The 23,095-nt window shown below is 58.8% G+C and overlaps 1 protein-coding gene across 13 annotated transcripts; it reads right to left on the bottom strand.

The window, feature by feature from the left end:
• Positions 1-572: 572 nt before the first annotated feature.
• Positions 573-22,433, bottom strand: PEAR1 (platelet endothelial aggregation receptor 1). Of its 13 annotated transcripts, none has more exons than XM_081306311.1 (25): positions 22,278-22,428; positions 16,776-17,013; positions 13,997-14,107; positions 12,221-12,386; positions 11,469-11,573; positions 11,014-11,114; positions 9,751-9,843; positions 9,308-9,551; positions 8,466-8,586; positions 8,154-8,290; positions 7,858-8,070; positions 7,441-7,615; positions 7,239-7,359; positions 6,425-6,588; positions 6,232-6,334; positions 5,951-6,097; positions 5,615-5,740; positions 3,924-4,052; positions 3,693-3,821; positions 3,327-3,590; positions 3,049-3,137; positions 2,847-2,964; positions 2,644-2,712; positions 2,309-2,554; positions 573-1,805 (listed from the first exon to the last, which is right to left on the bottom strand). In XM_081306311.1, exons 4-25 carry the CDS (start codon positions 12,319-12,321, stop codon positions 1,654-1,656), a joined length of 3,147 nt encoding a protein of 1,048 aa, XP_081162437.1. In that variant the 5' UTR covers positions 12,322-12,386; positions 13,997-14,107; positions 16,776-17,013; positions 22,278-22,428; the 3' UTR covers positions 573-1,653. The 13 variants fall into 13 exon arrangements, with proteins under 13 accessions (XP_081162437.1, XP_081162438.1, XP_081162434.1 ...); XM_081306312.1 differs by having other exon boundaries at positions 12,221-12,329; XM_081306308.1 differs by lacking the exon at positions 13,997-14,107.
• Between the last annotated feature and the right edge of the window lie 662 nt (positions 22,434-23,095).

The raw sequence follows: 23,095 nt of genomic DNA, 5'->3' as shown, positions 1-23,095 counted from the left end.
GCCAGGCGCAGGTGAACCCTAGAGGACCCTGCGTGGAGGGATCGCTGCGAAGAGAGAGGGGCCAGGGCAGACAGACCCAGGGATCCTACACCGAACCAGAGCGCCCGGGATAGGGCGGGCTCAAGGTACCCGGGAATTGAGCCCCAGGAACAGGGACTGGACGGGCATAATAGAGCTCATGGCAGTGAGAGGACACTAAAGAAGGGAGAGTCCATGGTGGGAGCAGGTCCACTTTCCTGGGTCCGCTTACCTATCCTATAAGGAGAGAACACCTGGCGGAAAGGGCCCAGAGACCCCGCCCCGTGGGTGTGAGGTTGGGTTTCTCTTGTCAACCCATCTATTTAGCCTTCCGGACCCCTGGGGATTCAGTCAGCTAATGAGTTGATGAGATGACCACATCCTTGGATTCTGGAATTCAAATCATCACCTCCTGGGCCCCCTTGAAGTATATACTTTCCTGTCCCCTTCCTCTGTTCCACCCCAGCCCATCCCCTGTAGAAGTTCACCCTTTGGGCAAGACTGGGACCTAAACAGCCCATTTACTTGCAGAACAAACAGTTTACCATTGTCAATACTCTCCAAAGTGTCACTGGTATTTTTATTCACTCAGCCACTCAGTCAAAGGGAATCATTTATTGAGTGTCTACTATGTGCCAAGGGGACCCAATATAGAGCATAAACAGGAATCTTGCCTTCAGAGAGCTTACAGTCTTGTGAGGAAGGCAGAAATTAATCCAATAACCATATGAGGAAATAACACATTAAGAAATAACAGGGTGCTTGGCACCCTGGAAGCCTTCTGCTGGTACCTGGAGAATGAAGACAGTTGCCATCAATGCTCTAAAGGAGAGAGACCAGGGCTGGGTGGAGTGTGAAGGAGGAGTAGGAGCCAAGAGGTGGGGGAAGAAAAGCATGCAGGTGTGCCAGCCCCTGGGGTGGAACAGGGCACGGCAGACAGCAGACCTAAAGGTGTAACTGGAGGAGAGCCACCACCGTGGGCACAGTTCTGGGTGAGGCTGAAGGGACAGGCCAGGCAGCAGGACCTTTGAGGCCTTCCAAAGCTCTGATTCTGACCCAAAAAACAGAGGGACACCCAGGAAGACATGACGACTTGCGGGTGAGGAGTGGCCCACCTGCTTGTACTTCCGCAGCAGGATGGAGGAACCACCCAGTGAATGCCGGGAGCCAGCAGCAAGGCTTCTGTTGGAGCTAATGTGGGGTGGCTGCCTGCTGGCCACCTGGTGAGTGCCTGAGGGCACGACCCCAGGGTGGGAGTGGTACCCCTGTGAAGCCACCCACCCATACACACACACACACACACAGCCCAGCCCACGTGTGCACAGAAATGATACTCAATACCTGTTTTTGAAATCAGAGTCACCCAACGACATTCAACCCACCAGTTTATGTCCACAGGCCCCGAGGCCTTGCGGAGCAGCAGCGGGGGGAAAGGGACCAGGCATCCTGCCAAACAGCGTCTCCCGGATGGGACCTGGGAGGGAGGCTCCTGCCTCACCATTCACTTCCTTCATTAAGTGTTGGACACCATGGCCTGCCAGTCCACTCCCTGCTCCTGGCAGGGTTCACAGGGCTGTCCCAGCCTTGGGCAGCAAGGGTCAGGTGTGCTGGCCTCTGCCATACCATCTTGGCTTCTCAGCGATCCTGGCGCCAGAGTGGGGGTGATGGGGGGTGTCGTACTGGAGGCAAGTCATAGTGTCCGGGGATGTGGCTGTTCTTGGGTGAGTCGTAGTGGCCGGGGGGCAGACCTGGAGGAAGTGGGGGCAGGGAGCCCACAGAGTCTTGATCTGGAGACAAGGGACCAGGATGAGAGGGAGATAGCTTTTTGACCTCTATGATGGCTTTTTGACCTCCGACTTCTATCCTCCCACCTCCAGCTTCTTCTTCTGCCCATGGAGAAGCAAATGGATGGTGTCTGGACAGAGGCCTGCCTCCCATCCCCAGCTGTGCCACCTCCAGCCACTAGGGGGCAGGCCACCTCAGCCTGCCCACCCTGCAGGATCTGAGCATGCTCTGTCACCTGACTTGTCTTCCACTGTTCTGGGTCCCAAATCCCCCTCCCAGGTGCTATACAACCGCCATTTCACATCTTCTGCCTTTGAGGTAGATAGGCCACAGGTGAGGAACAGGCTCTAAGTGGCAAGGTGACTTCCCCAACGTCATCCAAGTCTGACCCAAGCATCTTACTCTTGCATAGCTCCATCAGGCGGCCTCCCCATGGTTTCCCTCTGTCCCTTCTCCCGCCACCCCCACCTCCTTGGCCCTGCACCAGGGGAGAGGGAGCGCTCACCGTGGGTCAGGGGGCTGGGCTGTTCATAGGTGCCACTGTCTCTCTGTGGCTGTGGGTGCCGCCGCCTCTGGCTGTCCCGGAGCTGGAGAGGCCTGGGGGGAGAGCCTGAGGGAGGGCCTTTCATCTCCACATAGCTGCTCTCCCGGGGGCCCCCTGGCAGGCCGGGCAGATCCCGGATGGTGGCATAGGGGTTCTCACTGCTCAGAGAAGCCCTGCTGGCCCCCAGCTGTTCTTCAGAGATGGGCCCTAAGTATGGAGGACAGAAGTCAGGCTGGAGGGCATCACTGGAGCCTCTGCCCAGCTCAGCCCCTCCCTCTCTGCCCCTTGGCTCATACCTTTATTATAGAAGGGGCCTGTGCCATTTCCGTGGCTGTAGCTGTAACTTCGATCCAGGCGACTGCCACCTGAGAAGAGGGAGGCAGTTGGCAACCAGCCTCCGGTGTCCTCCCCAGCTCCAGGCTCCTGGGGAACTGGGCCTGAGCCTCCCTCCCACACCTCAGACGGGGCAGCCGGCTGGGGAGCCTCCCCAGGAGCCTACCCCTGTCCAGAGGCCGGTGCGTCCAGTCAGCAGGCAGGGTGGCGTGGTTGTCATGCCCGTGGGCTCCACCTGGCCGCTCGGGTCCCTGGAGGCTGGCGAAGAGCTGACTGCCTGGAACCTGAGGGGCACACAAGGTCAGGGCTTTCCAGAGAACCAGGCCTGCAGCCAGCCCCCATGGCTGGTCCCCTCCCGCAGCACTGACCTTGTTAGGGGGCGGGGGATTCGGAGAGCACTGGGACAGGGTGTGGTAGCTGGGGTTGGAGTAGTAGTGACTGTAGCTTGGAGGGACATCTGCAGGACAGACACAGGTGCAGGCGGGCTGGGAGATGGGCCAGGGGCCCTGGAGTTGATCTACCCAGCAGGTCAGTAACTCAGCCTCCCCCATCTCCCGTCCTTCCTCCTCCCTCCTCCCCTCCTCCCGTGGAGTCATGCCCCACACCCCTCTGCCCACCACTCCTCTGGGGCCCTGTGCCAGCTCACCTGGCATGACATACTCGGAGCCATCCAGCCGTCCAGTGCTATAGGCCACCGCCAGGTGCTGGTGCTCCTTGCCCTTTTGCCAATGGCGGTAGCCAATGAACAGTGCCACCAGGGCCACTACCAGGGAGCCCAGCACTGCAATGCCGATCACGGAGCCCAGTGAGTTATAGGCCACAGGGGAGGTAGGCATCATGGTGAAGGGCTCCTGGCTCCCTGTGTGACAGGGACGAGCACTTGGAGTGGCATCTTGGCCCTGCTGGTGAGCTTGGGTGCAAGCATGGGAGGGGAGCCCAACAGGAGGGCAGGGGTGAGGGCGCTGAGTCCTAGTTCCCTGGGGACAGGGGGTATGAGGGGCTAGGAACTCACCAATCCTGCAAGGTGCACCACTGTGCCCTGGGGGACACACACAGGCGCCAGTCTCTGGGTGGCACCTCTCTCCTGGACCACACTGGCATGGCTGGGAGCAGTTGGCACCAAACATCCCTGGGGGGCAGCCTGGGGAGGGAGCCAGAGCAAACCGGATCATGGGAGCAGGAGGTCAGTAACTTGGCCTCCTGTTTGGCAAGGGCATGGGCACGGTACCCCTTCTGTTGGTACCTTCCAAGCAACGGAGTCCGGTCCAGCCTGGGGCACAGATGCAGCTTCCATTCTGGGGGTGGCAGGTCCCACCATGGTGACACTGGCAGGCCTGGGCACAGTTGGTTCCCCAGTGGCCTAGAGGGCATACTGCAGGAGACAAGGGGCCTGTCTAGTGGGCTGGGGTCATCCGCTCCTGGATGTGGTCTCAGCCCCCAGCATTACTGAAGTCTTTAGGTCAGCCTTGGTCCCCAGGGAGACACTCAGGCTCTGAGCGGCACACAGGGATGACTCACGGATGTTTGTCTGCAGTCCCATCCCTCCAGTGAGCTCCAGACCCTGTGCCCATCCACCCACCCACCCACCCAACATCTCACTTGGCTATCTAATAGCCATTCGTAAACAAGGAGCCCCGGCGGGGTTGGCTGGATTGCGTAGCTCTGGGCATGGTGGGTTTTGTTGTTAGGGTTCTTCTTCTTCCTTCCCCCCTCCCCCTCCCCCTCCCCTCCCCCTCCTCCTCCACCTTTTTGGTACTGGGGATTAAACCCAAGGGTGCTTAACCACTGAGGCACATCCCTGCTCTTTTTATTTTTTTATCTCTCACTAAGTTGCTTAGGGACTCACTAAATTGCTGAGGCTGGCCTCAAACTTTTGATCCTCCTGCTTCAGCCTCTGGAGCCACTGGGATTATATGATTAACTGCTTTGTTTTGTTTCAACATAAAAAGGAAGTAATGTCCATCATATTTCATGGATTTTTTTGGTGGAGGGAGTTTTTGATTGGTACTGGGGATGGAACCCAGGGCACTCTACAACTGAGCTACACCACCCCAGCCATTTTTATTTTTTTTTTTTATTTTGAGACAGAGTCTCACTAAATTGCTGAGGCTGACCTTGACCTTGTGATCCTCCTGCCTCAGCCTCCCAAATTGGTGGGATTACAGATGTGTGCCACCTTAATTGGCTTGATGCATTAATTTTGTGTATCTGATGTAAATAAATAGTTGTTACTGAGCTTTTTTTACCCTGACTGCTGGGAAGCTCAATCCAGCCTTTTTCAAAGGCAGCAGCCTCTTACTTCTCCTTTTGCTTTACTTGTTTTTAAACTAGTTTTTTCCATGATCATCTTCATATACTTATGTGGGAAAGAGACCACGTATAAATAAATAAAGGTAAACTTAAATGTGCAAATAGTGCTGGACGTGGTGGCACACATCTGTAATCCCAGCAACTTGGGAGGCTGAGGCAGGAGGATCCCAAGTTTGAGGCTAGCCTCAGCAACTTAGCAAGGCCCTGTCTCAAAATAAATGATTAAAAAGGGCTGGGGATGTGGCTCAGTGGTAAAGCACCCCTGGGTTCAATCCCTGGTACCAAAATAAATAAATAAGAGGGGGGCGGAAAGCATGCCCCACCTTGAGTTTAGGATTTCCCCTGCTCCCATAGAATACTGCTCTTTCCAGGCTTCTTGTGCCAAAGGGCAGGGAATTTTTTCTCCTGATCTGTTTTGATGCATCCTCAGAGCCTAGAACCAATACCCACCATGTAGGTGATGCCCAGTAAATATTCACTTATATTGTTCCTATAAATAACTGAATCGGCATGGCTCCAGAGAAACATATGCTCTTCCCAGGAGCAGGGAAACAGAGACCACCCATCCTCAGCCCACCTGCTCAGCACGCACACACACGCTCAGGCACACAGGCTGCAACATACGCTGGGAGCAGTCAGGGCCCGTCCAGCCAGCCAGGCAGTAGCAGGTCCCATCCGAGGGGTGGCAGGAGGAGTGGTTATTACATTTGCAGGGTACGCAGCGTTTGCCATAGCGGCCAGGTGGGCAGGCTGAGAAAAGGGGTGCATAGTGGTTGAGGGCAGGTGTCAACCGACCAATCAACCCTTGACCCCACTGTCTCCCTCCCTCCCTCCTGCTGTACCAACTGTCCTGATGATGGAGTCAGAGGAAGAGACCAAGAAGGACAGGGTGGGGGCTTCTGTTATCTGGCATTGCAAGGTACCCTGCTGTGGTCAGGAGAGGGTGGTGGGGAGACTCACGTCTCTGGCAGGAGGGGCCTCGAAATCCAGGTGCACACACACAACTGCCACTTTCAGGGACGCAGGTGCCTCCATTCTTGCAGGTGCAGGTATTGCTGCAGTTGGCTCCCCAGAAGCCCTCGGGGCAGGGCAGGTGGCAGCGGTTACCTGTGAGAGAGTGGTAGGTTGAGGCTGGTCTGGGTCCCCTCCTGTTCTATGTCCCCTCTTCTAGACACATTTCCTATGGGATGCATCCCCCCACTCTGCAGAAGACCTGAGTCCTGGTCACCTAGAACACTCACCCATCCAGCCAGCCTGGCATTGGCAGTATCCATGGACTGGGTCACAGCCATCAGAATGGTCACAGTCACAGTGACTGGCACAACCTTTGCCAAACTGCCCCTTCTAGAAGAGTAAATGGAAGATAGGGTAGGCTGGTCAGCTGGAGAGGCCATTGCCCGCCCCTCCCCAAGGCAGCAGGCTGTGAGCACTCACTGGGCAGGGCAGCTGGCAGCGGGCCCCGTGCCACCCAGGGGTGCAGGTACAGGCACCAGTTTGGGGGCTACAGACTCCGTCATGGGCACACTGGCAGCTGGCATTGCAGTTGAAGCCCCAGGATCCAGGCGGGCAGGGCACAGAACAGTTCCCACGCTGCCAACCTGGAGAGAAGCCTATTAGTGGGTGTGGGGACCTAGGTCCCCTCCAGAGCAAGCACATCAGGGAGACGGCTGTGCTGAGCCGGAGGCTGGGAGGGAGGACACTCAGGGCACTGCACAAGAGACAAACATAAGAAACACTAGATGCTGAACAGAAGGCTAAAGGATTTCAGTGAGGAACCACCCCACCTGAGGTCTGGGGCTCCCTTCCATAAAACAAACCCACATGTTTCCAGAGACCCCATCAGGAAACTAAAGTAGTTATCTCAAACACCTGGAATCCAATAGGGAACGGTGGGGACTGGGGACTTGGTGCTTGTGAGATTCAATAGCTAGCAAACATCAGCCCAGAGGTTGACATTTGTCACCCCTGGTAGATCTGGGAGGCCCTTCCTGGGGTTGCCATTGTGTGTTTCTGTATAAACGAGAGGGTAGATATTTACCGATGAGGGGCATTCTCACCCGCGCCTTTAAAGGCAAGTATGATGTCTGTGATTGAAGAAAGCGAAGTGGACATTCCCGGAAGGAAAGAGCCCGGACACTCTCCCACAGTCCAGCTGCTGCCTAGGAAGCTCCGCCCTTATCCTGCAGCCTCTGGAGCTGGGCCGGCCCCGCCCCTCGAGCCTCCCCTTCGGGAGGCTGCATCCCTTTACCTTCCTTGCAGATGCAGGAGCCGTCGAGGGGTGAGCAGGCGATGGCATTTTCGCAGGAGCAGCGCGAGGAGCAGTTGAACCCATAAGTGTCGGGAGGACAGAGGCTGGCGCAGTGAGGCCCCTGAGAACGGGTGGGCGGGCCGGTGAGGGTGAAGGCCGGGCTCCGCGGCCTCCCCCCCCTCTGGCCGCAGCCGCGCCTCACCGTGTAGCCGGGAGCGCACCGGCAGAGGCCGCTGTCGGCCAGGCAGACGCCGCCGTGCAGGCAGAGGCAGTGCTCCTGGCAACCCGGCCCGTGCGTGTCCTGCGGGCAGCTCTCGTTGCAGTGGAGGCCGGCCCAGCCCGGGCGGCAGGAGCACTCCCCGTGCATCGGGTGGCAGCTGTGAGCGGAGGCGGGGACGTGGCACGGTCATCGGAGTAGGGAAGCTGTGTCTCCAGAGCCGGGCTGGGGAAGGGAAGGGTGCCCAGGGCGCCCCCCGACACCCAGAGTCTCCCCTTTTCCCTTCTGTGCCATCTGTGCCCCACTTGGCCACACCCCGGCGCTGTTCGTCATTCGGGCCCCTCCATCCTCGAAGACCTCTCCCTCTGGCTCCCTGGCCCTTTGATCGCGTGCGCGGCCCACCTGAGACTGTGCTCCGGGTCGCAGGTGCAGGATGACTGACATCCGAGGCCGTACCGGCCGTCGGGACAGAGGCGCTCCGCACAGCGGTCCCCGGTGAAGCCGTGCTCGCACAGGCACGCGCCGTTGGCCGGGAAGCAGCGGGCGCCTGAGGCGCAGTCGCACGTTTCAGCACAGTCCTGGCCAAAGCGGCCCACTGGGCACTCCTCGTGGCACCTGAGCACGACACTGAGTGAATCTGGCTGCGCCCACCTCCTGGTTCTCCCCCCGCCCCTTCCACGCATGTCCCCGCCACTAACCGATCCCCTGTGTAGCCGGGAGCGCAGCGGCACTGTCCAGTGAATCGGTCGCAGAGGCCACCATTGTGGCAGAGACATTCCTGGGAGCAGTTGGGTCCATGAAAGCCCTCTGGGCAGGGCAGGGAGCAGATGATGCCCTATGGGGGTAAGAGGTTGGCAGAGCCCCAGGTACCCAGATGGCTCCCCATGGCCACAGGACCCCTAGATACCCTCATTGCCATACACTTTTCCAGGGTCCCCAGAGCCCACCCTCTCTGGAGCCAGGGACCCCCTCAGATTCCCACCCCATAACCACAGACCCACCCTTCATACCATCCAGCCAGGTGGGCAGCTGCAGGAGCCCTGGGGGTCCTGGAAAATACCCCCATTTTGGCAAGGAGAGGTGCTGGGACAGAAGAAGCCAGCCGTGCCCTGAGGACAGGACACATCACAGCTGCAGGACAGAGCAGGTGAGATCAGAGCAGGTGAGATCAGGTAGAGAAAGCAGCATCCACTCCTCCCCCACCACATACTTTCCTCCAAGGCTGGTCACCTGTACTCAGGCCCTGACTCGGGGGAAAGTCTGTCCTGGGCCTCATTGATTCACACCTGCTGTTCCCTGCTGGGGAGTCCCACCTACCCCCTTCCCTCCAGGGACTGCAGGAGGCAGAAAGCAAAGGTTTCCGGGTCTAGAAATAGCAGAGGTACCCCTACACCAGCAGGCAGCCAGAGCCAAAGGCTGGAGTGCATATTTGTTGCTTCTCACGCACCCCAAGCTCATGCGCTTCTCCTTCTCAGGCTGGCCCTTCTGCGGGACCCCAGGACCTACTGCAGTTCCTGTCCTCCCCCCACCCCACCTCCTGCTGTGATTCCCCAGCTGCCTCAGCTTCTTGCAAAGTCCATCCCCCCCCACACACATGCTATCTCATGCTGTGGTCACAGCCGCCCTCCAGAGGGACAGTTCTGCTCCCACTGTGCAGTCGGAAGACAAGCTCCCCAAGAGTCAATAATCTGATAAAGGTTGCTCAGCTAGTGAGTGGCAGACCCAGGATTAGGATCCTGGCCTCCCAACTTCCCTCCCAGCTTTGGGACTCTGAGTCCCCTGTCTCTCCGTATACGTGTGTGCAGTTCTGAGCCAGGGACCCCCTCAGTGTGTTGGTCCCCACATTACCCACCTGGACCCCGTTCTCCCTGGAGGGCAGAAGCAGGCTCCGGTCTGGGGATCGCAGGGTGCCCCGTGACACTGGCAGCTGAACCGGCAGGCAGGGCCATAGTAGCCAGGGGCACAAGGCCGAAGGCAGTTGGGAGGCTGCAGGCCAGGTGGGCAAGAACATACCCCGCTCTTGGGATCACAGGAGCTGCTGTTGCCACAGCCGCAGGGCTTGTCACACCTAGGCCCCCACACCCCGGGGCCACACTCTGTGGGATAGGAGGATGGAAGGGAATCACCGGGGGCCACGCTCTTCCCCAGCCTAGCCCTGTGTGTCCCTGGGCCCCACACACCCATCTCCTCTACCACAGCTCCAGAAAAGGCAGAAAGACTCCCGGGAATTGCCCTGGGGTCCAAAGCACCTGTGTCCGGGTAGGGAGGCCATCTCGGAGGTTACCAGCCACTCACCGCTGGAGCAATCGTCACCCCTCCAGCCTGGTGCACACTGGCACTGGTTGGGCGCCACACAGCGGCCATGGACACACTCCTGGGCACAGAGCGCTGAGGCAGAGATGAGGGTGATGAGAAGATGCCTCTCCCCCTGCCCTTCCCAACTTTCATCTCTGAACCTTCCTCCCAACGCATCTTCCTCCCTTACCAGGGGCCTGCACTTCTCTAAGCACCAATTTGTGTTTTTTTGTTTGTGTGTTTGTTTTGTTTTTGTGCTGTGTGTGGGAGGGGGTACTGGGAGTTAAACCCAGGGGTGCTCTAACACTGAGCTGCAGTCCCAGACCTTTCTGTTTATTATTTTTAAATTTTGAGTCAGGGTCTCACTAAGTCAATGAAGCTGGCTTTGAATTTGAGATCCTCCTGCCTCAGCCTCCCAAATTACTGGGATTATGGGCATGCATAGTCCACCAGTTCTGTCCTAGGATAAAGAAGGACTGAGGGCAGCAACTCAGTGGCAGAACATGACAAGATGCCAGGGCTCTGGCTCCCCAGTCCCTTTTTGTGAAAATTTCTAAAATTTTGTTGGGAAAATGGGTGGGGGTCTTGAGGTGGGGTCTGGACATGGATGATGTCAGAGAGAGGGTAGGGGCCAAGGCCGGGGCTGGGCCAGGCTGGGAAGGAGTATCTGCAGGGGCTGGTGGTGGGTTGGGGCTGAGGGAAGTGGGGAAAGAGGAGGGCAGGTTCCAGTTTGGGGGGTACAGGGTGCTGGGGCAGAGGCAGGCAGGAGAGACTGAATGGTGACAAGTCAGAGCTAGATAGCAACAGAAAGAGACAGAGAAGGACCCAGAGACCAGGCCCTGAGACACAATGAGAAACACAGAGACAGAAGGAGAGCTCTGAGACAGAGATGCAGAGAGAGCTTGCTCAGGGGTTTGGACAGACAGAGAGGTCCACTGGAGATAAAGGTGTCAAGTAGCAACGAGGGGAGGTGCCACTCAAGACTCTGGGGACCCTAAGCTCCTTGGCTAGGTTGAAACTGGAAGTCCAGCTCTGTGTCTTGCCAGTGTAGCCAGAAGATGAACGGCCTCCAGGGCAAGGCAAACACAGCCTCCATCTCCAGACAGTCTCTGCTGGGCCCTGTCACCTCCTGCCTGGCTGCTGGCACAGGGGAATACTTGAAGGGGCACAGGAGTAGCCCCACCCGGTGGGAACAGAGAAGAATCCAGAAGGGTCAGCTCAGCGCCCTCTCATTCTGGACTGCCCTGGCCAACACGGACTCACGGACACAGGTCCCGCTGCTCTCGTAGAAGCCCTGGCAGCACTGCAGGCGCGGGCGGTGGCCCGTCTTTACCACCTGCCGGTACACAGTCCGGTAGACGACCCTGGGGAAACCCAGGAGGTGACCTTCAGAGCACCTGCCGAGGCCAGGCTGCCCACCCTCACCCCGGGGCAGCACTTGGAGTGGGGAGCCTCGAATGTTTCCTCCTTGCCCCTCCCCCCCAAAAGGCAACACACCACACACTCACACGGACACACGTACACATCTATGGCCCAGACACACTCGGCACAGACCCCAGAGCACCTTGCTGGGAATGAGTGGGTGCCTTGAGGCCAGAAGTGTCCTCTGAACCCTAAAGGTTCTAAGAAGAGAATAGGGGTGCGGGGGTGGGGGCAGGGGCCAGACCAGGGCAGAGACCCGGGCAGGCCACCTGCCTGTGGAGGAGAGGGGCACTCACGTGGGCTGGGAGCAGGTTTGGGGGCCCTCCCAGGGCCTGTCACAGGGCTCCGAGGGGTGGAGGCTGAACGGGCGGGAGTGCGACTCCTTGGTGGTCGTAGTGAAGCTGACAGGAAGGACAGGTCAGGGGGCAAGGCAAGGAGGGAATCGGGGGCCAGGGCTTGGCCATAGTAGGAATCAACACCCCAACATTTAGACTTGCTCCCCAAACCAAGAATGGGACCCTCACCCTGCCCCACCTCTCACCTGCAGAGGCTCCTCCCAGACTTGGAATATTCCTGGGGCCCCGCCCATCGGAGCTCCCCTGACACCCTATCGGATGAGACCCACGGACCCTTTCTCTCTCCTCCCCCTCCTTATAAGGGAGGACCGAGCTGGGCCTGAGCTGCCCGCCCAGCTGATGGTGTTGGGTGGAAGCATTTCTGGCTAAATTCTGCCCTGGCTCTTGTTTCCCAGCCTTGTCCCTCTTCATTCCCCAGGGTCAGCCCTCTGCTTGGTCCACAGTGAAAGGCTCCCCCCTGCGCCCCGTCCTGTCGCGGACCTCCCACGGGGACCCAGGGAGGATATAAGGAAAGGACAGAGTCTGAGAGGGGACAAATGAGACTGAGGTGAGGTCAGAGATGGGGAAGGGGTCCGAGACAGGCCACAGAGGGGAGCAGAGAGAGCAGAAACGGAAAGAGAGGGCAGGAGCCAGGGACCCTTAGGGACCATCAGGGGGCTTGGGCTTGGTATTAAAAGGCACAGAGCCCTCACCTTTCCCAGAAGCTGCAGGCATTGGGATCACTGGAGCTGAGCGTCCTGGCCAGTCCCAGGCCTAGGGCCAGGAGAAGGAGGGTCCGCAGAGGTGGCAACATTGCAGAGCCTGCATCAGAGCCAGTGTCAGCAGGAGAGGGCACAGTAGCAGCCTGGGGGACAGCGTCTGCAGAGATCCGGGCAGTGGGCATGCAGGAGAGCCAGCCGGTGGCCTCTGGGCCTCTGGCCCTGTGCCTGCAGGGCTCCAGTTCCCCTGGATCCTACTCCTGGGTGGGGACCACACCCAGGCCTCCAGGTCTTAGCTCATCATTTGCTTCCCCCAGCCCTCGTTCTCCCTGAAGCACTCAACTTCCACGGCCTGGCACAAATGCCACCCATTCTTTTCTGCTCGGCTCCCTGACCCTCACTGGCCCACTGCCCCACCCATCTCTGCTAGAGCCCCCAGGACCATTCACCCAGACACGGCCATTCTCATGCCTGTTCCCTGATCATGACCTCCAGAGGCGAGGACCCAGGGCCCTCTGTCTGATTCCCCAGCCCCTAGCCCAGTGCACACCGGACCACTTTGTTATTGGGACCAAGATATGAGACTGGAACCACAGAGGGGAAGTTCTAGGATGCAGCTGGGCTCAGAGAGAGATTTCCAACAGAGGGAGCAATTGAGTAATGGAACTGGCTACCCCGATGGTAAGCTCCCCATCCTTGGATATATGCAGGTGGAAGCCAAACCACTCAGATGAAACGTAGTCAGGGGGTTCCTGCTATATGGGGTGGGAGTAGGGCTGGGCCCAGGTGACCTTAAGACCCCCAGTGTGCTGGAGACAGGGCCTAAGGGGCTCAGAGAGGCCATTATGTGCATCTCTTCCCAACTCCAAGTTCAGTGATGTCCCCTTAGTAGCTTGAATTCAGGCATGGGGAGCAGGGGTATTTATACCACTGGGCCCACTTAGGTGGGGGAATCAGACCTGTGCCCCGTCCCCAGGCCATAGCCAGATGTCCCTCACAGTCTACCCAGGGCACCACCTCACCAAGGCCAATTCCCTGCCCCTAAAGCCAGTTGTGAAACATCTGCCAACATACTCCTGCCCCCAACTCTAGGCATTAAACCCGGGAGATCCCCACACTGGCCTCCGATCAGGGGAGAGCTGAGCCCCACCTCCTCCGACAGCCGGGCCATCACTGGGAAACAGGCTCCCTTCCATCTCCACCACCCTGGCCTCGCCCAGTGGGTTGGAAGAGGATCAGGACTTCAGATGGATCTGCTCTCTGGGCTTCTCAACGGGGGAGAACTGCTTTCTGAATCCGTTTGCCGTGTTCCTAAAACTTGCCCTGACTCCCTGAGGCTCCAACATCTGCTTATAATTTTCCCAAGAAGAAAGGTCACGGTTGCAGGCCCCCTGCCCCCCTGAGTATCTCTGGAATGCCTGCTGCCGGCTCCTCCCCTTGCCCCCCACCCACACACTTCCAGGGACCCCACAGCCTGCTCGGCTCCAGTCACGAGGCCCCTTCCCTGCAGGTCTGGGTCTGGTTAGGCCTCCATTAACCCTGCTCCTCCCGATCCGCCAGCAGTCGGACCTCATCCTCATCTAGAGCAGGGCCCACTCCCAGGTTCCCACCCTGCAGGGCCAATTTCCACCCTCCCCCTCCAGTCACACAGGGGCACTGTGGCCCTCTCACACAGGTCACCTTGCCCCTCACACCTCCCCCAGGGCCAGTGTCCACCTCTTAGCCTTCCCGGTGCTTTTCCCATCCTCTCTCGGTCCCCAAGAAGCTCACCCGGTGGGGCCCACGGATTTCAGATGGGGCAGCGGCCTAGTAGGAACTTGGCAGGGAGGAGTGGGTGGGCAGGGGATGTCCAGGGAGATCCCAGCACTGGGGATGTAGAGCCTGAAAACAGGAAATAGAGCCTGGCGGGGAATGTGGGAGACAGGGACGATGGGGTGGGGTGGGGACGCTGCATCTCCCACCACCCTGGTGTGAGGGTGGAGCACAGGGGCAGGGCAGGGCTGGCCTTCTAGTGGCACTGTGGCCCACTCAGGTGGGGGAATCGGACCTGTGCCCAATCCCCAGGCCATAGTCAGATGTCCCTCACAGTCCACCCAGGGCACCTACATCACCCTACATATCCCCAAACTGTCCCTTCTCTCCAGCGCCCCCCTCCAGGGCTCAGTCTGGCCAGTATCAGCTGACCTTCTCCCCATGTCCCCCAAGGGTTCTCAGCAGGCAGGTCCCCATGGACAGGCCCCTTAACCCTCCACACATCTCCACTCTGTCCTGGTCTTCACACCCCAGCCCTGGCCCTGGCCAGGGCTCCTGTCCTCAGATTGGAGCTCAATCTATCTGGAGCCAGGATGTCACCCCTGTCCCCAAGTAACCCTCATCTCCTAAGCCATATAGGGCCTCCCTGGACTTAACCTCTGCCCTGAATTTGTCCCCAGAGCCATGGGGGGGGGGGGCAAAGCCCAAGGAAGGAAGGACTTAAGGTGAGGTACATGTAGCCAAGAGGCCAAGCCCAGAAAAATCCTTCCCTGTTCACATCAGCCCTAGCCCCCAGCCAGTGTTCCTGAAGAAACAGTCCACCTGGGGGCTCCCACATGGACCCACAGAGGACACGGCATGGAGCAGGGTGGCCGGGAGCCGACTGGGAGGTTGGCTGGCCACAGGTGGCCAGATCTGCCTCTCCAAGGTCTTCGGGGTGGGGCTGAGTGCGGGGGAGAAATCAGCTTCAGAGCCCAGGGCTGGGAGCCAAGGTGGTGTCAAAGGAGGCCAGTGGGTGGCCACGGGGGAGGGAAGGGGGAGATGGGGGTCCTGGCAGGGAGAGGAAGGGCTTGGCCGAAACCTTCCCGCCCTGAGGAGGGAGCACAGGCCAGACCAGAGCCCAGGGGGGGTTCCACTGGAGCCTTTGCTCCCAGGGACTGGGCACCTGAGGTCCTGTCCCAGGCTCCCCCAGCCCCCTTCCAGCCTGGGCAGCATGGGGCCTGGTGTGACCACACATCCCCTCAGGGGGTTCGTCACCCAACGCCAGCTCCCTGCCTGCTCTGTCCTGGGGGCCTCAGTACACTGCCCACTGCAGGCCCCCCTCCTCCCCCACAGAGCCCCCTCCCCCACTCAACCCCATCGTCCACTAGACCTCTCTCATAACAAAACTAAAGGTGACCCCATGTATCCTTTCCTGTGTGGGGACAGGCAGGGTGCTGAGCGATTTGCCTGAATCATCACGTTTAAAGCAGTCATCCAGCCACTGGGGAGGCTGAGGCAGGAGGATCGCAAGTTCAAAGCCAGCCTGGGCAACTTAGTGACGCCCTGTCTCAAAAAATAAAAAGGGGCCGGGCGTGGTAGAGCATGTCTGTAATCCCAGCAACTCGGAGGCAGAGGCAAGAGGGTTGAGAGTTCAAAGCCAGCCTCAGCAAAAGCGAGGTGCTAAGCAACTCAGTGAGACCGTGTCTCTAAATAAAATACAAAATAGGGCTGGGGATGTTGTTCAGTGGTTAGTGCCTCTGAGTGCAATTCCCGGTACCCCCAAAATATATAATCTTTAAAAATCTGGGAGCCAGACATGGTGGCACACATCTGTAATCTCAGTGGCTGGGGAGGCCGAGGCAGGGGGATTGTGAGTTCAAAGCCAGCCTCAGTAATTTGGCAAGTCCTAAGCAACCTTGTCTCTAAATAAAAAATAAAAAGATCTGGGGATGTGGCTCCGTGGCTAAGCACCCTGGGTTCAATCCCCAGTACCAAAAAAAAAAAAATGTGGCTCTGGGGATGCACTCGGTGGTAGAGTGCCCCTGGGTTCGATCCCCAGTACTAAATAGATTTTAAAATAAAGCTTGCCCCCCTTGGTGGTATGTACTGCTGTTGACTTTAGGGATGAGGAAGCAGGCCCAGCAGGGGTAAGAAACCTGCCCAAGGCCACACAGCCACTAGCATCAGAGCTGGGATCCAACCCCAGGCTTCTGGCAGATGGTTCAGGTCTTTCCTAAGGCGAGACAGGGAAAGCTCTGTGTCTCCTTTTTCATAGCCCCAGCTATGGGAGTGGGGAGCTGGCAGGGGGGTGGACAGGAGAAGGGGAGGGGTTGGGGGCTGCCAGGAGAAGGGGATCAGAGGCGTGGGAACTGCAGTGTGTGCGCTGTCAAGAGCCACTTCTGTCTCCTCCACCTCCACATGCAAATCGGCTGGGCTCCCAGCCAGCCCTGAGGTCCCAGGCCCTGCCCGCAGCCTGCAAGCCCACGCGGGCCCAACCCAGCTCCCCTCCCCGCTCTTCCAGTTCCCTCCCCCCCGCCGTGGGGAGCCCCTCCATCCTTACTGTGCCCCAGAGAGAAGGAAAATGAGTCTGGGGCCTCTGGGAGCAGGCTGGAGTTCCTGTGCATGGGGGTCCACCTCCTCCCTCCCTCCCCCTTCCCCTCCCTCCCTCCCTCTCTCTTTCTTCCCCTGCAGCACTGGACCCAGGGACATCTAACACTGGAGTCACACCCCCAGCACTTTTAATCTTTTTCATTTGGGGTCAGGGTTTTGCCAGGTTTCTGAAGCTGGCCTTGAACTTGAGCTCCTCCTCGCTCACCTGGGATTACAGGCCGTGCAGCAAAAGCACTACTGTCCATAGAAAGCAGCAAGTGGGGCTGATGGAGTGGACACAGCAGGAGGGACTTCCCCATGGGCTCCCTTCCAGCTCTGGGAAACATGGAGCACAGGATGACCTCGGAGCTCTGTGTCCCTCCGCTGCTCTCTTCCTGTTTCCAACATAGGTGTCAACTCCAGCTTGGTCTATAAAACGGGCTAATAGTACTTCCTCTGCAGGGCTGTTGTGCAGATTAAATGAGATAATATAGATAACGTACTTGGAACCAATAGATAGTATGTACAGCTCCCTAACATGGACTGTCCCCTCAATGACACCCTCCATGCCCCTCCTGCTCCATCGCCCAGCATGGCCCCCGCTCCCCCACCCATTTTGGTGCTGTTATGCCCTCTGGGTATTAATTCCAGGAAAAACTATTTCTATTTTTTTTTTTCTGAAGAACCCCCAGGATGATCCGGGAACAGAAAGGAGCTGAAAATGCTGATGCAGAGAAAGGAAGTGGGAGGAGGGGGCCAGGCTCCCCGAGAACCTGATCCCCCAGAATGATGGGCTGCCGGCCAGGGGCAGCTTGAAGCCAGAGACAGTTGAGAGGCAGGATTCCCGGATCCTGCTCCCCCAGCCCCCTTCCCACTCCCCCCTCCCTCTTCTCTGCCTCTCCCCCACCCCACCTTGTAGTCCAAAAGTCCTCCTCCTGTCTGTGTCCCTCACAATCTCCGTGACCCCGGTTACACCACTCAAGCTGGCTGAGCCTCAAACTGGTCTGCATAAAGGAGGCCCCTCACATCTCCCAGGATCTGGCAAGTTTGGGGTCACGATTCCGGTGACCACTCTGGAACAGAGACTCAGGCTCTTTGCCTTTTTTTGCGGGGTGGGGGTTACCGGGGATTGAACTCAGGGCACTAACCACTGAGCAACACCCCCAGCCCTATTTTGTGTCTTATTTAGAGACAGGGTCTCACTGAGCTGCTTAGTACCTGGCTTTTGCTTTGCCCAGGCTGCTCCGGGCCACACGCCACCCAGTCCCCACATGCACACCGCCATACACACAAGCACAGCGCTCCTCCGTGTCCAGCAGGGCTGGGCGCTCCGCACGCCAGGCATGTCTGGCGGATGGAAGAACAGGAAGCCCGCGCGCGTGCAGAGGCCGGCGGGAGGCAGCAGGGCTCCAGAGCTGGCCTTGTGTTCTCGGTGGCTCAGGAAACAGAAGCTCGAGGGTCCCCAGTCTGACCTGTTTACTCATCAGGAAATCGCAGGGATTCTGATTCACCAACCGTCTATTGGAGGTTGGCGCCAGTGCCAGTCCCAACCCTCGCCACCACCCAGGAAGGTGCTGGTGATTGTTGTCCGGGTCTCACAGGTCAGATGACTTGCCCAAAGGCGAGGACCTCTGACCCACCCTGCTCACCGCCATTCCTAGATCATCTTAAGAAAGGACCACGTTATTCTGGTCACTGCCTCCCTCTACCACCTTCCGTGGCTCCCATCACAGGAAAGGCAGCCCAAGATCCAGCTTTATGGTCTAGCTCTCTGCTCCCAACACACTGGACAGCATGCGGCTCCCACACGCCTCTCACCACACAGGGACCTTTATGCAATGTCCCCACTGCCCCCTGAATGCCCAGGTCCCTCCCCAGCCTCTTCAAGAAGATCCCCACCTTCACTGGCTCAAACCTCCTCCGTTCCTCCCCACGCTCAAGGCCTTCTTGTAGGCTCCCGACCAACATGGACCCTGCAGTCCAGAGGATCTCTGGAGCCTTGTCCCCTAGCTGTGCCCTGGGGCTGGCTCCAAACCCGACACTTCTCCAAACCTCACCAAAGTCTGCACTAGGGGCAGGTGGAAATAACCCAGCATCCCCAGGAGTTCACTGCCTGGCGCACCCAGGGCTGGGGACTGAGTGACTGAAGGATAAATCCCACCTGTGGCAGCTGCTTTTGCACCAGGCTGCAGTCCCTCAGGGCTGGGGAAGTGGCTCATGGCAGAGCATTTGCCTAGCATGCACGAGGCCCTGGGTTCAATCCTCAGGAACTCGCATGTGCACGCACGCATGCACACACACACACACACACATACACTGCCTTGCAGATCTCTCTCCTCTCCGAGCTCTGTTCGTGGGCTGATGTCTCCTCCCAGCTCCCATCCTACGAGCCATGCTGGATTTTGCTTGTGGTGCTGGGTTCAAGCCCAGGATCTCATATACACTAGGCAAGTGCCCCGCCGCTGAGCCACACCCCGTCCCAGCCATGACAGGTTTTGTTCTGTTGGCGTCTGCAGGTCTGGGCATGGAATTCAGGTGCCACTACCACTACGCTACTTTTTAATTTCTTATCAGCGCTTTTTAATTTTTATTGCCTAATTGCCCAGGCCGGCCTCAAATTTGTGATCCTCCTGCCTCAGCCTCCTGAATCACTGGAATTATAAGTAGGTGCCCTGCACTCAGTTTACTACAATGTTTTTATTGAGGTCTGTCTGTCCACTGGGCTACGGCTCCCTGGGGACAGGACGCTTCTCAGTCTTCTTCACCACCATATCCCCAGCACCCACGAGCACCAACCTGCTGGGTGCCGGGATCCAAGCAAGTAGCAACTAAACATTTGTGTGAAGAGGCTGGGTGGTCACACCCTGTAACCCCAGCAATTGGGGAGGTTTAGGCAGGTGAGGTCACAAATTCAAGGCCAGCAGACAACTTAGTGAGGCCCTAAGCAACTTAGTGAGACTCTGTCTCAAAATTTAGCAAAACTAAAACTGTCTGGGAATGTTACTCAGTGATAGATCGCCCCAGGGTTCAGTCCTTGGTACCAAAAAGACAGCGAGGTATACCATTGGCCAGAAGATGAAAGGTGGAATTCAGAAAGAATTCCATCATTATTAGACAAAAGAACGCTCCAGACCTGCCCTGTGACCTCGGGCAGGAGTTCCTCAGGGCTGGCCTCCAAGTTCCTTGGGGATGAGTATGTGGTGCAAGGCACTGAGTCACCTGGAGGCAGGGGGTGTAGCACGTGGCTCAAACCCTCACCCTCAGCCTCCAGGCCCCGGGACAATGTCCCCTCACTGTTCACACCTCTAGAACCCAGATGCTGCTCCATAGGGCGGGGTGGGTGACGGCAGCAGGGGCCTGGGCCCCCACACAGGTGTTTCTCTTAGGACCCCCCACCCTGCCACGTGCAGGTGGGTAATTGCCACGCTGGATAAATGTGCCCCTCGGGCTAGATGCTTCCTTTTACTTTTCTTGACAATGGTATACAGCAGGTGCGAGTATGCCACCAATTTTAGAGCTAAATAACCCAAAGGTGGCACTCAACTGTCACCCAGCAACTCTCAGGAGAATCACAAGTTCAAGGTCAGCCTCAGCAACACAGGGAGACCCTGTCTTAAAACTGAAAAGAGCTGGGGAGGTAGCTCAGTGGTAGAGTGTCCCTGGGTTCAATCAAAGGAAGCAATCAATCCATCATCCAGGAGAGGAAGGCGGGGAATCCCAGAAAGGTTAAGTAATTTGACCAAAGCCACACAGCTAACCTGGAGTAGGGCGGGGTTTGAACTAGGTTTACTACGTTCTGTTCTATGGCTGCATCTCTGCTGTGTCTTCTGGGTCCAGTGGGTTTGTTGCCCTGAGTCTACTACGCCTCTGTCTCTGCCCCTGAGCATGTGCCTCTGTTTGGATATTTATGTCTGTCTTCTCTCTCCTCTGCCTTCTTCCCTTTCATGCTGGCCTCTCCCCAGGGTTAGGTGCCAGGAGCCACCACCCTCCCCAGAGGAGAGGCTGGGAGGTCTTGGAGGCCCTGCCTGGCCTCAGCCCCCTGCCTGGTGGTATGTGCCATGGCGGGAGGCAGCAGCGCTCTCTCCCTCTCCAGGTTTCCCGCAGGTGCCTGGGGCTGCCTGGGGAGCAAGCTTCCTCTTCTGGGGAAGCCTGATAGGGAACGGGGGTGGAGTGGGGAAACAGATGCCAACCCTCCCCTCCGCTCCCAGCAGAGGGAAAAAGGAAGGCGCGTCTGTCTGACCCAGCTGCAGGGAGATATGGCCGCTGGGAAGCCTCCGAAGCCCGAGAGCAGAGGCTGGGAGGGACTGGAGAGGCCAGAGGGCAGGCAGCGCCCTGGCCCACATGTGTGCACCCAAGGGCGCTAACCCAGAGGGTCGGCAGGGGCGGGGTTCCGAGGACAGCCTCCCGACCCCCGAAAGCCCAGCGTGATCCAGGGTTAAGAGCTGACCCCTTGTCCAGTCCTCCCTGGAGGAGCGGAGGCCTGGCTGAGCCTGGGAACTTCAGCCCAGCACAAGCTGTTCCCATCCCAGGGGACTGGGGTCACGGTCCAGCCCAGGAGAGGCCATTCCTAAAGGCCAGAGCAGAGGAGCCCAGAGCGCACAACTGGGAGCTAGAAATGGGGGCAGGAGGTGAGGGATGGCTTTGCTGAGGCCTGGGCCCTGGGGACCACGCCACCACTCACCACCCCTACCCCTGGCTCCAGCTCTGCCCAGATCATCCTCCCAGGAGCTCCCGAGGCTCCAGATTCCTCCACCGAGGGACTTCCAAGTCCTCACGGATGGCAAAGAGGTGACAGTCTGGGATCTTCAAACCTCGTCCCTGCCCTGCACCCCTTGGGCATTTCTCCCTGCTGGGAGAAACGCAGCACTGATAATAAATGGTGAGCCCATCAGAGGGGCCTCAGCTCCTCCGGAGGCTGAAGCAGGAGGATCACAAGTTTGAGGCCAGCCTGAGCAACTTAGTGAGACCCAGAATCAAAATAAAAAAATAAAAAAGACTGAGGAGTGGCTCAGAGGTCGAGCCTCCCCGGGTTCAATGCCCAGTGCCAAAAAGAGGAAGAGGAGGAGAGGGGATGAAGAAGAAGCCGGAGAGGAGGAGGAGGAGCTGGGTATTTATTTATCGCTACACTGGGAATTGAAACCCCACCACTGAGCTACTCCCCAGACCTTTTTATTTTTAGTTTGGGGACAAGGTTTCACTAAGTTGCTCAGGATGGCCTCAAACTTGCCATCCTCCCGCCTCAGCCTACTCAGATGACAGGTGTACACTGCCACAGCAGCCAGCAGTCTCTGTCCTGAGTGGGAGACGCTTCATCTCACCCTCACAACCCTGTGGGGTCGGCACCACTGTCACTGTCCCCCTTTAGAAATGGGCAACAGAGGCACAGATTCCAGATTCCGACCCGGGTGGCCTCCACTGCTGTGTGGGGCTCTCAGGGCTGCACTTCTCTTGAGCAAAGGAGAGGACCTGCTACCCCCAGACAGAGACAGGGGACTGTCCCTGGTCCCCCAAGTCCCCTGAGGAGCGGTCTCCACAGCATTTCTTTCCACTTGCGTTTCATTAGAGTGGACGCCCCCATCAGCTCCTGAGCCCCTCTCCACTGCCTCCCCCTTCTTTCCCCACTGTCCGCCCAGGGGTCTCCAGCCTGGGAGGGGGCCTCGGAGTCCACATGCCCTTTCCCGGGGGCAGGTGGCCCTCGGCCATCAGGCCTCCCCCGCCCGTCACTCACCTGCCTCGGGGACCCCGTCTGTCCGCCGTCCTGGTGGGGAGGAGGACCGAGCGTCTGAGGCTGGCGAGGGTCGCGGCCGAGCCCCAGCCTCCAGCGGGAGCGGCTGGGAGCCGCTGGCCGTCGCAGGGCGGGCGGGGAGGGGCGCTGGGGGCGCGGGCAGGAAGGGGGTGGGGACTGGGCCGCGCGAGGCAGGAAGTTTTGACAAGGAAACCGGGAGCGGGGGCGGGGAGGTCCAGCGCCCGGGAGGGAGGACTGTTGGGGGTGGGATCACGGGGGCAGCCGGGGCGGGAGCAGAGGGCCGACCGCCCCCTCTCGGCTGTCCACTGCCGAGCGGCTGAGGTCACGTGACGCCGCGTGCCTCGGTCTTCCTATCTGCAAAGTGGGCTTAGGGAAGCATCAACGGTGGCCAGGGCCGGGGACCTTCCAGGGCTGCCCAACCACCGTGAGCTTTGAAAGACCCACCGCGGGACCGATCGCCGCCGAAGTGTCCAGTGGAGGACCCTCCCCTCCCGCTGCCTGCTCTAGATCGCTGGGCGCGAGGGTGCGACCCTGGGACGCCGTCTCCCGCGCAGCCTCCGCCCTGCCTGCACCCCGTCCCCCTCGTCCCCCTCCCGGAGCCCTGTCCACCGCCCCGCAGCGGCTGCTGGCTGGAGGAGCCCGCCGGGCGCCACCTCGCGGCCAGCGGCCTGGTGCGCCCCCCGCAGCCCGCAGCGTCCGTGACCGTGACAACCACCGACGGCCCACCATTTGCCCCCAGGGGTGTTCGCACGTTGAACTTGAGATTAGTCCCGGCCCGAGGCCCGTTGATTTAGGAGGAC

This window comes from Spermophilus citellus (genome assembly GCF_964194105.1).
Source record: "Spermophilus citellus genome assembly, chromosome: 9".
NCBI lineage: Eukaryota > Metazoa > Chordata > Mammalia > Rodentia > Sciuridae > Spermophilus > Spermophilus citellus.
The sequence above is the reverse complement of the archived record's forward strand: the minus strand, read 5'-3'. Positions and strand labels throughout refer to the sequence as shown.

Coding starts and splice junctions, on each gene's coding strand:
- PEAR1 (XM_081306308.1), bottom strand. CDS start 16,896: ATGTTTCCCAGAGCTGGAAGGGAGCCCATGGGGAAGTCCCTCCTGCTG. Junction 6,098..6,231: donor ATGCCAGGCTGGCTGGATGG/GTGAGTGTTCTA, acceptor ACTCTCTCACAG/GTAACCGCTGCCACCTGCCC. Junction 3,591..3,692: donor TGGTGCACCTTGCAGGATTG/GTGAGTTCCTAG, acceptor CTTGCACCCAAG/CTCACCAGCAGGGCCAAGAT.